This window comes from Ictidomys tridecemlineatus, chromosome 2 (genome assembly GCF_052094955.1).
Source record: "Ictidomys tridecemlineatus isolate mIctTri1 chromosome 2, mIctTri1.hap1, whole genome shotgun sequence".
In the NCBI taxonomy this organism is placed as follows: Eukaryota; Metazoa; Chordata; class Mammalia; order Rodentia; family Sciuridae; genus Ictidomys; species Ictidomys tridecemlineatus.
Window position 1 is genome coordinate 216,727,449 of NC_135478.1, and position 18,328 is coordinate 216,745,776.

The 18,328-nt window shown below is 36.5% G+C and overlaps 1 protein-coding gene across 7 annotated transcripts in view; it reads left to right on the top strand.

Annotated features, from left to right (window-relative positions):
• Luc7l2 (LUC7 like 2, pre-mRNA splicing factor) overlaps window positions 1–18,328 on the top strand; it is a 71,323-nt gene that overhangs the window by 31,043 nt on the left and 21,952 nt on the right. For all 7 annotated transcript variants that reach the window (XM_040291359.2, XM_005332417.5, XM_040291360.2 and 4 more), the window contains 3 exons: window positions 9,597–9,695; window positions 12,574–12,684; window positions 17,203–17,346. In XM_040291359.2, coding sequence (XP_040147293.1) covers window positions 9,597–9,695; window positions 12,574–12,684; window positions 17,203–17,346 — 354 coding nt within the window. The remainder of the gene's footprint in view (window positions 1–9,596; window positions 9,696–12,573; window positions 12,685–17,202; window positions 17,347–18,328) is intronic.

Consider the following 18,328-nt stretch of genomic DNA (forward strand, 5'->3'; position numbering starts at 1 on the left):
TTAATTTTTTATTTTGAGACAGGGTCTTGTTAAGTAGCTATGGCTGGTCTCAAACTTGTGATTCTTCCTGACTCAGTCTCCATAGTAGCTTACATTATCTGCTGGAATATCTTTTTTCTAATGTCACATAATGTATCATTGTATTCCATGAAGTCAAACTCAAATTTGAGAGGCTCATAATGTTTCTCTTTTGTAAATCAAAAACAACATTGTTGGGGTTGAGGCTATGGCTCAGAGGTAGTGCACTTGCCTGGCATGTGTGAGGCACTGGGTTTGATTCTCAGCACTGTGTATAAATAAATAAAGGTCTATCAACAACTAAAAAAAAAAAATTGTTAAACTTTGTTGTCTGTTTGCCTTTGTGTACTCTTTCATTGTTTCCTTAAATTCTTAAAATTCTGTAGTCCAGTCAAGTTCATTTAATAGTCATGGTGTAGGCAACATGGGCTGTGCAAAACCTGGTCTGCTATGCAGTAGAGATAAATAGAAAAGAAAAAAGAAAAAAAGACCATTTTTCCCCCCATGAAACTTAGAGTACATTTGAAGAGATAAAACTCACTTTCAGAAATTAAAAAGATAATGGTGGTGCATGCCTGTAACCCCAGCGGCTCGGTAGGCTGAGGCAGGAGGATCACGAGTTCAAAGCCAGCCTCAGCAAAAGCTGAACTCCGTGAGACCCTGTCTCTAAACAAAATACAAGATAGGGCTGGGAATGTGGCTCAGTGGCTGAGTGCCCCTGAGTTCAATCCTCAGTACCTCATCCCCCCCCAAAAAAGATAAAAATAACACTTAAAATAATCAACTTAATTTTAAACAGAAAGCAGGATAGAATGCAGGGGTTTTAAGAGAAGTTACTAGGATGAAGTAGAGTTATTTGTCCAAAACCTCTTCTTCATGCTCTTGATTGTTTGCTGAGAAAGGAGGAATGGATTTTATTTTTTTTTTTATTTTATTTTTTTTTAAAACGTTCTCTTCACCCTTTAGCCATTTCTCTCCCTGCTATTCACAGACAAGCTTCTTTTTTTTTCTTTTTAAAGAGAGAGTGAGAGAGAAGAGAGAGAGAGTTTTTTTTTTTTATAAAGAGAGAGAGAGAATTTTTAATATTTATTTTTTAGTTCTCGGCGGACACAACATTTTTGTTGGTATGTGGTGCTGAGGATCGAACCCGGGCCGCACGCATACCAGGCGAGCGTGCTACCGCTTGAGCCACATCCCCAGCCCCGAGAATTTTAATATTTATTTTTTTTTAGTTTTTTGGTGGACACAACATCTTTGTTGGTATGTGGTGCTGAGGATCGAACCCGGGTTGCACGCATGCCAGGCGAGCGAGCTACCGCTTGAGCCACATCCCCAGCCGGAGGAATGGATTTGAAATGGAGAAGGCCAAATAAAGAACTGAATTCAGTTAAAAATAAGCATAATTTTTACCATTTACAATTTAACACAAAGTCTGTTGATTAAAATACTAAGAATAGAGCCAGGTGCAGTGGTACACACCTATTATTCTAGTGACTAGGGTCTGGGGGTGCTGAGGCAGGAGGATTGCAAGTTGGAGGCCAGCCTCGGCAATTTGGTAAGATCATGTCACACAGTAAAAACAGGGCTGGGCTTGTAGCTTAGTGGTGGGAGTGCCCCTGGATTCAGTCCCGGACACTACCAAAATAAATGAATGCATACATAACATACATACCAAGAATAAACTTTTGGAAATAATCTAATTAAAAGTGTCTCGGCTGGGATTGCGGCTTAGCAATAGAACGCTAGCATAGCATGCAAGGCCCTGAGTTCAATCCTCAGCACCACATAAAAATGAGTAAATATAATAAAGGAATTGTTTCCAACTGCAACTAAAAATATTTTAAAAAGTGAATTGTTCAAATTTTTAAAATTAAAAATCTTACGGTTTTTGTCATAGATATTTAAAATCCACAAAACTTGTTAAACTTGTTTTTCAGTATTTAAGAAAAGAGAATCAGATGCAGTAGAAGCAGCAAATGTCTGAGACCTTGGTTTTGGAAGCATGTTGCATTGTTACTGATGCAGTCAGGATTGATCTGACAGAGAAGCAGAGGCTCTGAAGGATTGGTGTAGTTGATCTTGGAGGGGTTCTATCAAGGTTCCCTCTGTGGTGACTATTTTAATTAGATGACTGGGATCATGAAGAATGTTCAAAGCATACTTTTCCTTGTACTCACTTTTATAGTGGCAGATAGTTGTAGAGGGTTCTTGGGGCTTCTTTGTTTTTAGAATTTTAAACTCCTCTGAAGAGATGAGTTAAGCACAGAAGATATTCCAGACCAAAAAGTCTTCTTTAGTAGATTGTTGTTCCTAGAGTTTAGGCCCCCAAGCTACTGTGGATAGCCAGACTAGACTAAAAAGTTGCAAGATCAGTTGGCTAAAGTTAGTAATAAGCCCAAATAATCCACCTCTTAGAAGAGAGGAATGCAGAGAAAACAGAGAGGACTAGTTCTAAACACTTAAGGAAAGGAGTCCAAGGAGGCTAAGATACCCTCCTTTCCCACCTGAAGCTCAGGCCAGTTTTGTCCTAGGATGTTTCTTCACCATCTTCACTTGTTAGTAAGCCTGTGGCCCTCTGTCAGATTCTCTGTCCTCTTACTAGGCTGATTCATTCAGCAGGGTTTTTTTTTTTTTTTTGTGGTGTTGGGGATTGAACCCAGGGCCTCGTGCGTGTCAGACAAGCACTTTACCAACTGAGCTATATCCCCAGCCCCAGCAGATATTTTTATAGGATTTCTGTGCCTGGTTAAAGGTACATAGTAGATAAGGCAGATAAGAATCCTTTTTGTGGAGCTCACATTCCAGTGAGTTAATAATAATTTTTTCCATGCCTATACCTTTCTCTAAGGCAGACCCCTCCCCTCTACTTTCATCAAAATTTTAGCCTACTACAGTGGAAATAATTATGTTTTTTTAATTTGTTTTGTTTTTGAATGACATAATTGCTTTTGTTCTTTTGGTTGGTTGTGTGTTGTAGAATCTAACATTAAAAACAGAGGTGTTTTAAACACAGGCAAAAGTTGTTATTACGTTTTTTTCTTGAGAACAAATTGAGAAATAGAGTCAGGGGATAAAGATAATTGGTAAAAGGGAGCTTTGGATGTCTGTTGTGCAGATCTTTTTCTTATGGCATGGGAGATGAATATTATTGAAAAATACTTAAAACAATTTAGTACTAAAATATTGGAGCCTGCTTGGCAAAGTGGAAGAAATGTTAGATGAAGAATTGGTCTAACCGGGTGTACTGATATTACCCTCAGGCAGGTCGTTTTTCCTGTGCAGGGGATGGGAATGAAAGTAGATCAGTGAATGGTTGTCAGCACCACACACTATAAACACCTGGTTGGGTTTTGCAATTCAGTCTTTAAGTGATAGGGCTTGGGCTGTTTCTAAAAACCATCAATGTGAGGTGAATGCTTTCCAGGTACAGGTTGAGAACCACATCTGACTGTGACATCTTTTTTGTTTTATGAAATGTGATACAGTATCCTGTGAATAACTATAGCTTGTGAAAATATGTAACATGTAAAGGGCATTGTTGGAGAAATTAATTTAAACTGCTGACTTATATAACAAACGTTGACAACTTTCTTTTGCCATTAGATCTTTAATTTCTATTTTGTTTTCTGAGATCTTGTTTATTTATTTATTTTTAGTAGATGGACATAATACCTTTAGTTTATTTTTATGTGGTACTGAGGATCAAACCAATGCCTTACACATGCTAAGCCGGCGCTCTACCACTGAGCTACACCCCAGGCCCTGGGAGGTTTTTTTTTTTTTTTTTAAATAACTTTTTCTTAGTAATATTGTTAATTTTAATTTCTACATATCCACTGGCCACTTCAGTTGCTGCTTATTGTCACTGGGAAAGTCCTCAGTATGTTAAATTGTAGACATTGGGGCCTGGAAAATTTTCTGCATGTTCAGTATAGCATTTTATGATGAAGGCTTTTGTAATTGTCATGAGAAGTCTTTATTACTTCTTGTCCCAGTCACCCCTCCTTAGGTACCAGTGATTGAATTCAAGGGCACTGAGCCACATCACCAGCCCTATTTTGTATTTTATTTAGAGACAGGGTCTTGTTGAGTTGCTTAGTGTCTTGCCATTGCTAAGGCTGGCTTTGAACTTGTGATCCTCCTGCCTCAGCCTCCTGAGCTGTTGGGATTACAGGCGTGCTTCACCATCTTTATAATTCTTATGTAATTAAGAACTGAGTGTAAGGCTAGGGTTGTAGCTTAGTGGTAGAGTGCTAGCCTTGCATGTGGAAGACACTGGGTTTGATCTTTAGCGCCACATAAAAAAATAAAATAAAGGTATTGTGTCCATCTCCAACTAAAAAAATATTGAAAAAAAAAAGAATTGAGGAGTGTAATAAGGTTTTACATAAAAACAGTTTTTTAAAAGTAGTCATAAAATTCTAGGGGCTCGGGATGTGGCTCAAGCAGTAGCGCGCTCGCCTGGCATGCGTGTGGCCCGGGTTCGATCCTCAGCACCACATACCAACAAAGATGTTGTGTCCGCCGAGAACTAAAAAATAAATATTGAAAAATTCTCTCTCCTGTCTCACTCTCTCTTTAAAAAAATAAAATAAAATAAAATAAAATTCTAGAGTTGGGGGAAAGATTAAATGCTACCTGGTTGAGTTTTTTCCTCAATTGTACTAGAAAAATTATTTCAAAACTGCAGGCTTGTTCCGTCTTTAACACCAAGAGTTTTTTTTAAAAAAACCTCTCTATAGTCCCTTTGGACCATAATAAAACATTTTTGCTTCTTAATCAGAAATTCTTCCATTGATTGATGATTACCTTCACATTTTGATTTTTCTCTTCTCTAATTGCTTCTTTTTCCTGGCTTTTCTGCATGGCTTGGTTTTGAGACATTTGGTCAATCTATTCATATCCCTTTTGAAGTACATTAGTGTACATAATAATTTTTGGAAGGTAAGAGTTTGCTTCTTTGTGTGTGGGTACCTGGAAATGAACTTGGGGGTACTCAACCACTGAGCCACATTCCCAGCTGCTGAGAGCCATACCAAGTAGGAATGACGCATGGCATTTTTGGTTGAAAGGTGACACCAGCAAGCCGTTGAGATGATAATGATTATGTTAAGATGTGCATTCAATTGGAGATAATAAGACCCCTGGGGCCTGCTACTTTGGAGCTCTCATGGGACTCCTGGAGAGTTCCCGTTGGTTGGGGAAGTGTGCTAGGAGGAATTTCTGGTGCGGTGTGTGCTTGGTGTGTGCTTGGTGTTCGCAGGAGTTTTGGAAATAAAGTTTGTTCCTGCTTGAGTGGCTCGTGATTTTGTGCCCAGCCAGACTGTGGCATTTGGTGGCCCGTACAGGGAACGCCTGAATCTTGGGGGTAAGTGAAATTGCTCTCCCCTGAGAGCGAGAGAATGGGTGACCATTTCAAAAAACAATGTGTTCTTGTTTTGATTTATTTTGTTTTTGTTTCAAGCTGCCTATCCCTAGAACTTTCTCAGGCAAAATGGGAAAAATGGTTGGCTCAAGGTTTGAAGTTGTTCGGCCCTGAGAAAGCGATAGAGATAGGCCATGAAAATACATTTCAAGAAAATAGGAAAATTGATACAATGATTTTTTGTTCCGTTTTTGTTTCATTCTGTTTCGGTTTTCTTTTGTGTTATCTTGTTGGGTTGCGTTATCTTTATAGTAGATTACAAATTAGTAAAAAACAAACCAAAAGAGTGTTAAGTAAATTGTTAGAGGTTCAGACCATGGAGAAAGACATTTTATTAGATCAAGCAAAAGAGAAGGTCTAGTCAGACAGAGGAAGAAAATTTAAAGGAAAAGGAGCTGTTAGGGAAAAAGCTACAACAGGAGGCTGCTACTAACACCTTTCTATCACCAGAGGGCGTAAGTGTCCAACCAACTGCTCCACCTATAGAGACAGCATATCCTATGGGGCCCCCAACCCCCGCAGCTGATAGATGGGATCCTGAGACAGGACCTCAAAGATTAGCAGGCCAAGGTGGACCGCAGGGGTCTAATCTACAATTGAATGCACATCTTAATATAATCATTATCATCTCAATGTTCTGCTGGCGTCACCTTTCAACCAAAAATGCCATGCTTCATTCCTACTTGGCTATGGCTCTCAGCACCCAGCCTTGTTTTGTTTGGTTTTTGTGGGGGTGTGGGGATGAGGGGGAGTACTGGAATTGAACTTGGGGGCACTCCATCACTGAGCCACATCCCCGTCCCTATTTTGTATTTTATTTAGAGACGGGGTTTCCCTGAGTTGCTTAGCACTTCACTTTTGCTGAGGCTGGCTTTGAACTTGACATTCTCCTGCCTCAGCTCCTGAGCTGCTGAGATTACAGGTGTGCATCAACATGCCTGGCAGGGTTTTTTTTTTTAAAACGAGCCTTCAGTAGAGATTTCTCATTTGACTCACACTATATCCTTTCAAAATTAGTTTTAGTTCACATTGGTTTATTTCAGTCATGCCATACTTTTTAACTAGTTATTTTTGTCTAATACTCTATTCATATCTAGTTACTTGTGAATTTTTCTCTTTGTCATAGAAATATATGAATTTAACTTATTTAATTTAAATTTAATTGGCCTATTTTGAATTTTGATCCAGTGAATTCACTGTCTTTTTTAGTTGGAATATTGCACAAAATTGATCACGTCCTCTGTTTTACACATGTCCAGATTTTTGGCAAAAATGTTAAGTAGGCAGTGTCATTTCTAGATACCATTTGTAAAGCTAAGGCTCAAGCCTGTATGCTATAGATACCTGTTACCAGAAACTTCCGATGATTGATATTACCCATATTTCTTTTAAAAAGATTTAAAAGGTTTATTTGCCTTCTATGAATGTTTTCTCTGATATGTGGATGCTAACACACAATAAAGGGGCACACAAATTGGAATGAAGGGAAGGGTCCAGGAGGCTGGGGAATGGGAAACATAGTAGATGTATCAGACATACTTTCCTATGTTTATATATGAATACACAACCAGTATAACTCCATATCATGTTCAACCACAAGAATGGCAAGTTATACTCCATGTACATAGAATATGTCAAAATACATTATTCTGTCATGTACAAAAAGAATAATTAAAAAGATTTATTTGCCTTCTAAATATTTTGTAAAATTTGAAATTCTTTTTGGTTTTCTAAGTCAATTTGCTTTCACTCTTTACTAAATTTCATTTATTGCACAATTATCACAGATTTGGGGCCATTTATTTTTGCAAAAAAAGTGGGGTAAAATCATTATGAAGTTTCTTTTTTAAAAATTGTGTTGGTATTGCTTAAAAATAATTTATTATTCATGGGCTGGGGTTGTGGCTCAGTGGTAGAGCACTTGCCTAGCATGTATGAGGCACTGGGTTTGATTCTCAGTACCACATATAAATACAAGTATATATAAAGGTCCATCAACAACTTTTAAAAAAGGCAACTCAGTGAGACCTTGTCTCTAAATAAAAATTCAAAACAGGTTTGGGGATCTGAATCAGTGGTTGAGTGTCCCAGTTCAATCACCGGTAACCCCGACACCTCCCACACTCCCCACACCCTCCCAAGAAGAAAAAAGTAATCAGAAGTTAAAAATGCACTTAGCACACCTAAACCACGGAACTTTTCTGCTTAGCCAAGCCCACTTAAACATGCTTAGAATACTTAATATCTGCCTCGAGTTGGGCAAAAAAATCATATAACACAGAGCCTGTTTTATAATAAAATCTTGAGTATTTCAATAATGTATTAATTTTTTGCAATACTGGGGACTGAGGTCAGGGTTACTCTACCCAGCCCTTTCTTCTTCTTTTTTTTTTTTTTTGAGACAGGATCTTACTAGTGTCAATGAGGCTGGCCTTGAAATTGTGATCCTTTTGCCTCAGTGATTTGTATACTTTTCTATACATGTTATATTTCTATAAAACTTATCAAAAGGTGTGAATATTACTGTTTTAAAACCTATGTGTCTATTCACAGTGTAATTCTTTGTTTGTTTGTTTGTTTGTTTTTGGTGGGATGGGTACCAGGGATTGAACTCGGGGCACATCTCAGCCCTATTTTGTATCTTTATTTAGAGATGGTCTCGCTGAGTTGCTTAGGGTCCTGCTTTTTCTGAGGCTGGCTTTGAACTCTTGATCCTCCTGCTTCAGACTCCTGAGCCGCTGGGATTACAGGCATGCACCACCGAGCTGGCTCCTTGAAGTTTTTTTTAATTAACAGTCCAGAGACTGAGACATTTCTGAAGGTGGGGGTTACATACCTCCAATTGGAAAAAAATCTCTTGCTTTTATGTGTGTGTGTATACACACTGGGGATTGAACCTAGGAGTGCTTAACCACTATGTCACATCCCAGTCCTTTTTAAAATTTTTTTTTATTTGGACACAGGCTCTTGCTAAGTTGCTAAAACTGTCTTTGAATTTGGGATCCTCCTGTCTCAACCTCCCAAGCGGCCGGGATTATAGGCGTGCACCACTGCACCTGGCACTTGCTTTGCTTTGATCACCCATTAATCACAGATGTATTTATCTTTGCATTTTACCCATTTTTTCCCCCAAAAGGATTTTATCAAAGTTCTTATCAGCTGTCTACATACATGTAAGAATGGATAGATTTTTATTGATTTTGTCTCTGGTAAGAGAAAAGCCTCTGGTTTTAAATAATGAAAATTGGAAATTTACACAGGAGGATTCTAGGTCAATAAGACTATTTTATTTCCCTGATAGATACTTGTGCACTTACACTGGGTCTTACTAATGAATTATGTCTTCATGAGTTTACATGGAGTTTTGTCTGGTATCTGTAAGAAGGTTAACAGTCTCTGTGTGTGTATTGGGGGCGGGGGGAGGGGCTGTACTGAAGATTGAACCTAGGGTCAGTCTCTTTTTTTTTTTTTTTTTAAGGAATTTTTATTTGACAAACAGAATGCTCTTCAAAGAACATTGACCCCCCCAGGCTGGGACTGTGGCTCAGTTGTAAAGCACTTGCCTAGCACATGTAAGGCACTGGGTTCGATCCTCAGCACCACATTTAAAAAAAAAAAAAATTGACCCTAATTCAGCAGTTTGGTTTACATAATCTTTCAGTTTTGTTTTAAATTAACTTTGAATATCTTTCTGTTATGGGAATAAATGAAATATGCTATAATATAGGAGCTTGAAACTTTAAGATTCTGAAAAGCTTTTTCTTACAGATATGTTCATAAGTTTAAAAACGTTCACTCTTTCATTTGTAGCCAGAATTGGTGCAGTTCGTTCGTTCGTTCGTTCTTTCCTTCCTTCCAAAATGTTTTCTTATTTTTAGTTGGACAGAATGCCTTGATTTTATTTATTTAAATTTACATGGTGCTGAGGATCGAACCCAGGGCCTTACATGTGCTCTACCACTGAGCCACAACCACAGCCCATTGCAGTTTCTTTGTAATACCAAGTTTTATACTTGTCTGTGAAATGTTGTAATTTGAAGGTCCATAAGTAACGAAGCATATGTATGGCTTAATATATATTCAGAAGAGAATTGTAGTGAATTTGTGAAAAAATGTTTTCTATTTCAATATTCTCTTTTTTTCTCTCCCCTAGAGAATGGATCTTGGAGAATGTCTGAAAGTCCATGACCTGGCTTTAAGAGCAGATTATGAAATTGCATCCAAAGAACAGGACTTTTTCTTTGAACTTGATGTATGTGATTTTGCTTTAATGGATTATATTGTCTTTTGCAGCAAAATATCTTGAATATGAATCATTATTGTTAATAAGATAAACTCAGCTAATTATTTTTATATCATATCCATTTTGCATTTTATACACACATATACACATATACACACATATATATGATGTTATAAAGACAGTATTTTAGTGTAAAACTAATAGAAGAAATAGGTATGTGAATGGGTTCCAGATGTAACTTGCGTATTGTTTCTCGCTTTATCTATTTATTTATGTATTTAATATGCAGAGCAGGGGCTCCAACTCAGGGAGTCACTGTATGCTAGGCACTTGCTCTACACTGAGCTATCTTCTTAGCCTGTAATGTTACTTTTATATGAGAATTACTTGTCTAAAAATAGGGAAACTAAAAATTTTTTTTTTGCATTTTTGTGAGACATATCACTTAGCATTAAATAAAGCATATTGATGAGCTCATTTTATGGTTCCTTTTTTTACTGGGGCTGGAACCCAGTGTACTTTACCTCTGACCTACATCCCCAGGCCATTTTTTATTTTGAGACAGGATCTTGCTAAGTTGTAGAGGCTGACCTCTAACTTGTGAATCCTCTGCTTTTAGCCTACCTAGTTACTGGGACTACGCCCTGCTTTGTATTTCCTTTTTTAGTGAACTAACAGTATACAACTTTTTTTTTTTTTTAATTAGCTAATCTTGAATGTTGGCCATTTCTCATTGATTTGTTATGTTTGCATTTTATGAAAATTAGTCTTTTTTCTCACATACGTATTCCAAGTATTTTTTTCTATTTTACATTTCTTTGGTGGTTTTTGGTTCTGCATATTTTTTAGTTGTCTAATTTATCAGTTTTCAAAAATACTATTAGATGAATTTGAAAGGCCTTACCTATTCTGAGGTGAAAAGAGCCCTTTTTTTCCTAGTACTCTTTTACTTCATTTTATACACTTAAACCCTTGCTCCATCTTGAATTTATTCTACTTAGTATGTTTAGCTCCTAGTAACTGTTTAATTGACCCAACACTTATTTGTTGGTTGGTCTTTCTTTCTTTTCTGCTTTGGGATCTACCCTCTTTTTTTTTTTTTTTTTTTTTTCTAATTGGGCACTGGGTACCAGGGATTGAATTCAGGAGCACTCGACCACTGAGTTACATCCCCAGCTCTTTTAGAGACAGAGTCTCACTGAGTTGTTCAGCACCTTTTTGCTGAGGCTGGCTTTGAACTTGGGATGCTCCTGCCTAAGCCTTCTGACTCACTGGGATTACAGGCGTGTGTCACAGTGCCCGAATTACTTTTATCTTGTCATAAGAAAATTCACATAGATTTTCATTACCATTTAAAAGATAAAGTTGACATTAAAAGAATTAAATAGCTATCTCTGTATCATCCCAGTTAGAAGAAACTTTTGAAATCATCCTTATTTCTTTGAAGAAGAATTTCATTTTTGTCCCTGTTCACTTTGAAGAAATTCTTGGGTTCTCAGACTATTTTGGGGATTCCAGTATGTGCAGAATGACATTTTAAAATTTTCCAATGGTTCATTTTTTGAAAAGGTTTTTTTTTTTTTTTTTCCTGATTGTAACATTTTCATTGTGGGAGTTAAAAAAAAAAAAAAAACAGAAAACAAGCAAAAATCATGAAATATTGAGAAATTATTATTGTTAACATTTTAACAATGTTACAACTCATTTTATATGTGGTTATCTTTCAATTTTTTCTATGCTGCTTTGTTTCATAAATGTGGGATCTTATTGCATATTATGTTAGTAACTTGCCTTTTATTTGTAAGTAAATCTTGAAGTGTTGTATGTCTTTAAGTATCCTATAAAAACTTTTTTAATGAAGGAAGATCAAATTTAGAATATTTATAGCTTTTTAATGCTCTAACAATGTAAAGAATGTGTTTGAATATTTATCTCTACATATTTTTGTTAATTTCTTAGATTAAAATTTTGGAAGTAAAACTACTAAGGGGATATTTTAAAGTTTTTTTTCCCCTATTTTTTTTTTATTGGTGCATTATAGCTGTACATTCCAATGGGATTCTTTGTTACCATATTTGCACATGCACAGAATATAACCATATAATTTGGCCAATGTCAGTCCCCAGTATTTCCCCCTTTCTTCCCTTCATCTTTCCCCTGGACCCTTAAAGGGTTTTCTTTCTTTAAAGATATATATACACACACATACATACATACATACATATATACATACATACACACACACACAGTTGTTGACAAACCTTTATTTTATTTATTTTTATTTTAAAAATGTGGAAGTTTTACTAACCACAACTTCTTGTTCAATTCTGGTGCTGAGAATCGAACCCAGTCCCTCACACATGCTGGGCAAGTATGCTTCCATTGAGCCAAAGCCCCAGCCCCTTAAAGGGTTTTCAGTAAAAAAAATCACAGTGCCTTTTTATAAAGGCTGCATTGGTTTGTGCTTTCTTCAATAGAGTATGAAAGTGGAGGTTTTTTTAATAGCATTATCTTTCCTGCAATAATAATTATTATTATTTAAATATTTCTAATTGTAGATGGACTCAATACCTTTATTTTATTTATTTATTTTTTGTGTGGTGCTGAGGATCGAACCCAGTGCCTCACACAAGCAATGCGAGCGCTGTGATACTGAACTTCAACCCCAGCCCCATCTTTCTGGAATTATTTATGTTTATTCTTTGCCAGTTTGGTGGAAGACAAATAATATTTGGGATTTACAATTGAAACTGCTTTTATTATTTTTTAAGACTTCCGTAGTTTCCACTTATTAACATTTTAAAAACAAAGTATAGTTTTTAAATAAAGGTATTTCTGAATAAAATTAACTTTCTGATAGTAATTATTTTTTAATTAAACATTTTAGGCCATGGATCACCTGCAGTCATTCATTGCAGATTGCGATAGAAGAACAGAAGTGGCTAAAAAAAGATTAGCAGAAACTCAAGAAGAGATTAGTGCTGAAGTGGCAGCAAAGGTAAGATTTCAATCCTTTCATTAGTACAAAGTGTAGTTTCAACCCACTACTCATTTGTTTTACCTTTGTATTTTAAAATAATTAAATTTGTCGAGATTGCAAAGACATACACAAGGAATTCAATGTATTTTTTCTCTTGCCTCCCCCAGTCTGAACATCTTACACAATTATAGTATATCAAAGAAATGGACCTTGGTTCAATTCTTACATTTCAATCATATTTAACCACTTTCACATGTTTTCCTGTATGCATGTGTGTATATATAGCTTTGCAGTTTTATGATATATAAACTTGTGCATCCATTATCACAACTAAGATACTTAACTATATTAACATCACTATAAGACTTCCTTATAATTGGGCACGGTGGTGCTCCCATGTAATCCTAGCAACTCTTTTTTTTTTTTTTTCTTAAAGAGTGAGAGTGAGAGAGAATTTTTTAATATTTATTTTTTAGTTTTTGACGGAAAACATCTTTGTATGTGATGCTGAGGATCGAACCCTGGCCGCGCATATGCCAGGCGAGCACGCTACCGCTTGAGCCACATCCCCAGCCCCATCCTAGCAACTCTTGAGGCCAAGGCAGGAAGATCATAAGTTCAAAGCCAGTCTCAACAACTTAGCTAGGCCCTAAGCAACTTAGTGAGACTTTGTTTCAAAATAAAACATTAAAAAAGGCTGGGTATGTGTTTCAATGGTTAAGTGCCCATGGGTTTGTTTCCCCATTACCTCCCTACCCCCAAAAAACTCCAAACATTTCTTTATAATTCTCTGTATAACACACCCATATCCCTCCAATCCATAACACTTAGCAATCACTAAACTATTCTTCATCTCTATAATTAGTTATTTCATGAATATTAAATGAATGAAATTGTGCAGTAGGTATCTTTTTTGAGATTGGTTTTTTTCACTAACCACAACTTCCTTGCAGTTCATGCACATTTTGTACATCAGTAGTTCATTTCTTTTTATTTTTGAAAAAAAGAATTCCACGGTTGAGTCATTCACACATTGAGGAACGTTAAGGTTGTTTTCACTTACTGGCTAATACTAGCAGATCTGAAGTACCCATCTGCATATAGATATTTGTGTAGACACAAGTTTTCATTTACTTGGAATAAATTACCTAAGAATGCAATTACTGGGTCATAATGTAAGTCCATGTTTAGTTTTTTGTTTTGTTTACAGGGGGGGATTAAACTCAGGGGCACTTGACCTCTCAGTCTTATTTTTGTATGTTATTTAGAGATAGTAAGTATCTCACTGAGTTGCTCAGCACCTCACTTTTGCTGAGGCTGGCTTTGAACTCAAAATCCTCCTGCCTCAGCCTTCTGAGCTGCTGGGATTATTGGCATGTACCACAGTGCCTGGCCCATGTTTAGTTTTTGAAAAAAACTGCCAAATTTGTTTTAGAGTGAGTGTACAATTTTACTTTTCTGCCACCAAGTGTGAATGCTGTAGTTTCTTTACATCTATTCCAGCATTTGATGATGTCATCATATTTCATTTTATCTGTTATGAGAGTAATGTAGTGGTTTTTTGTGGTTTCAATTTGCATTTACCTAATGACTAATGATGAGTTTTTTTTTTTTTTTTTTCAGGTGTATGCTTGCCATCTGCATGCACTCTTCATTCAGTAAATGTGTTGTTTTATTCTTTTGCCCATTTTCTAATAGGATTGCTAGGGGTTTTTTTTCCCCTTAGTTGTCGATGAACCTTTATTTTTTATTTTATCTATTTATATGTGGTGTTGAGAATCAAACCCAGTGTCTTACATGTGCTCTTCCATTGAGCAACAACCCCAGCCCAATTGCTAGTTTTTTTAATGTTGTGTTTTGAGTGTTCTTCATGTTTTGCCTAACTTGTTACTTTTTATTATTGTTCTTTTTAGTTATACATGACAGTATTGAATCATTACTTTAAAAACACACAACAAGGGCTGGGGACGTGGCTCAAGCTGTAGCATGCTCGCCTGGCATGTGTGCGGCCCGGGGTTCGATCCTCAGCACCACATACAAACAAAGATGTTCATACAAACAAAGGTGTTGTGTCCGTCGAGAAATAAAACATAAATATTAAAAAAAAAAAAAAAAAAACACAACAAGTAGGTAGAAAGGATAATGATACCCAGTGAATCCATCACTGAGTTTCAAAGCGATTGGTTTTCTGTTATTGTTTCATTGTTGTAAATTCTAGGTGTCGTATCATTTTGTCTGTTTATAAAACAACTACAACATCACATTCATTAAGCCTTTAATCCTATCTGATATCCAAATATGCTTCTTTTTTCCTGTGAGTCAGTTTGTAATAATCAGAATCCAAACAAGGTCCTATTTATTGCATTTGGTTGATTTGATAACTTAATATTTTACAACATAAATTTTGTACCATTCTGTATAATCCATTGCCTTTTGCCAAAATGCAGTTCAAGAGTGTTCCTAAGGTAAAGTTCATATGACAGGATTCATATATGGTGTTTGGATAGTATGTGCAAAGGGAAATAGATTCCCTTGTTTGAAAAAAGGTTTACTTTCAACTGGCCTTTTAAGCAGAGTTCTCTAAAGATAAGGAACTATTAAGGTGGCCATTGTGAACCAGGAGTGTTGCATGTACTTGTAATCCCAGCAGCTCTGGAAGTTGAGACAGGAGAATAGTGAGTTCAAAGCCAGCCCCAGCAACTGCAAGGTGCTAAGCAACTCAGTGAGACCCTGTCTTTAAATAAAATACAAAACAGGGCTGGGGATGTGGCTCAGTGGTCCAGTGTCCCTGAGTTCAATCCCTAGTACCCCCCCCCCCAAAAAAAAAGTCATTCTGAATTATAAGGGATATAGTATTTCATGGTTAAAAGAGTTTGACAAGTGCTATGTAGAGCCTAAGGTGTATTAGTTACACAGCATTGTATACTACAAAAGTGCTCTAAAACAAAACCACCTCAAAATTCAATGACTTAGACAAGTCAGTATTTATTTAGTTCATTAGTGTGTTGTCAATTATGTAGATTAAACTTGACTATTTTTCCTGTCACATGTTTTATAGTCAGCTGGAGACTACTGAGCCATCCTCAGAAGGCTAGCCTGGCCATATTTTCATAATGGTGAAAGATGTGCAGAAACATTACACCTAGTCATAGAAGTGTTTTTCAGGACTTCCTTGGGTCATATTAACTGTCCTTCCTTTAACTGAAGCAATTGCATGGCCAAGTTGAGTCAGAAGACAATGGTACTTAGTTAACGTGGCAGAAGGCAGGGGTACTGGAGAGGGTGAAGCTCTGGGCATTAATGCAGTTAAACAGTGAAAGATTTTTAAAGGAAAGTACTACTTTGATAAAGAGGAAAAATAGTGATAACAGAGTTGGGAATGTCTTTGAGAGAAGGAACATCTTGGGTTGAAGGAACTTTGAGATGTAAAGATTATTGACCATCTAGTTTGTTGAGACTGGATGTTCATATCACATAAAAACCTTATTTGCTAATATGGTTGGCCACATAGAGACTGAATACTTATTTTGATTCAAAGTAAAGACTATCATGTGCCATTAAAACAATATGAGGGAACTAGTTTCCCAGGATGATGATGAGAAGAATATATCAAACCTAAGTCAAAAATGAATAACAATGGAAAACATGGACTCATGGAGGGAGGGTGACATGCAAGTGTTACGAAAATAATACTGCTGTGCAGTATATATACAAAGCATTTTTTTAGTTTTTCACAACTTCATGGGACAGGTATTATTCCTCTCAGATGAGGAAATGGATTCAGGTGTATCTAACTGGTTACAATTTCACATTCAGTAATTGGTTTAGCAGCAATTCAGATATGGGACTTTTAAAGTATGTTCACCTCTAGCTTTACAGAGCATCCACTAGTTCATTTCTTTAATTCATATTTGAACTTATATTTCTTGGACATTAGAGATACAAAGATGGGAAATTCAGACAGCTATCTTTAAGTTATATGCTATGTATAAAAGTAATTGTGAAAAATGACACAAAGGAGAATATGGTCATTTGTGCTTACATGTTTCAGTGGGGCTGGCATGTGATGATTTTTCAGAAATGCTTCACAGAAAACACTCTTGGAATCAGATCTTGTTGAATGAGTAGATATTCATTAGACAGGTAAGGGGACATACCAGGAAGAGGAACAGTCTGTGCAAAAACAAGCAGAAACAGGGTAAGTCTGGAAAACTAAAGATAATATAGTTTATATTATGAGGAGAGGAAATAGCAAGAGATGATTTGGGAACATAGAGAAGTGCAGCATGATCATGGGAGGAAAGGTGTTTTACACTTGAGTATACCTAAGCACAGGCTACAAAGTAGCAGTTCTGTTGCTTGCTAGTATCTTTGACCTTCACTGAGGTGTAGGCAGGCAGCCTCAGAATATCCTAGTGTCCCAGTGGATGTGATCATATTTTCTTAGATAACAAATATTTTCTGAGCATTTCTGAAATACTTTGAAGTTTAATATTCTGTTATTTTTTCATGATTTTCTTTTCTGTTTGTTTCTAGGCAGAACGTGTTCATGAATTAAATGAAGAAATTGGTAAATTATTAGCCAAGGTGGAACAACTAGGAGCTGAAGGGAATGTGGAAGAATCCCAGAAAGTAATGGATGAAGTAGAGAAAGCACGGGCAAAGAAAAGAGAAGCAGAGGTAAGTTCTTAATAGTAGTATAACCTTAGTGTCTGTTCATGTGGTATATTTGACTAGAAATTTTTACAAAGTTTTAAAAGGGAATTTAAGCCAATTTGAAAATATTTAAGTGGTCTGTGCTATGCTGTTGGGTTTTATGTCAAAATTAGTAGTTTTAGGGAAGTTGGAGCCATGGATCTATTGAAATTTGTAACTTGTAGGTGTATTAAACTATCTAGTCACATATACTCAACAGTTATAGACACAGACACATGCATACTCTGCAGATTCTTGGTTACTGTGACAACCTATCCCTCATTCACTCCCATGCTATAGTATTCTTGATTCTCTTCCCACCTTAGTCTAATGTGCTAATGCCTTGGGGCCTTCTCTCATTCTTTTTTCTTAAGTTCTTGTTGGTGTTTGGGATTGGGATGGAACCTCCAGGCTTCATAAGGCAGGTGTCTTGGTATTGAGCTGCATCCCCAACCGCATTCTTCTTTCTCAGCACAGGTCTAAATCTGATATCCTGTAAAGTTCTGTTTTGATTGGAACATCTGATAGATTTTAGGAAATCAAATGTCTTTGGTAGGGATTATACTGTACTCTTTTACCTGTGTCCACTGTTCCTAACTGATCACATCTGGTTTGCTTTACAGTAATCTGAATGGCTTCTATAGGTAGTCTGACTTATGATTACCTACTTTCAGTGTTTTTTTTCTCAACCCCATGCATCTTTCCCCAACCCTAATCTTTTTTTTTTTTTTTTCCTTAAACTTCTCACCAGTGAGGTTTAATTGTTAAAGAGGACAGGGTCTTTTGTGACCAGATCAAAAATGAAAAGGAAAGCCCTATCACTCAAACTGCTTTAGGGTGCCTGTTCTTTTTCCTTCTTTCCTTCTTTTCTGGTATCATTGATGATCTTCAGACTGGAGAGGAAAGGCAGAATATAGGTAAGCCATTTTATTTATTAATTTAAAAAATTTTTGTGGTGCTGGGATGG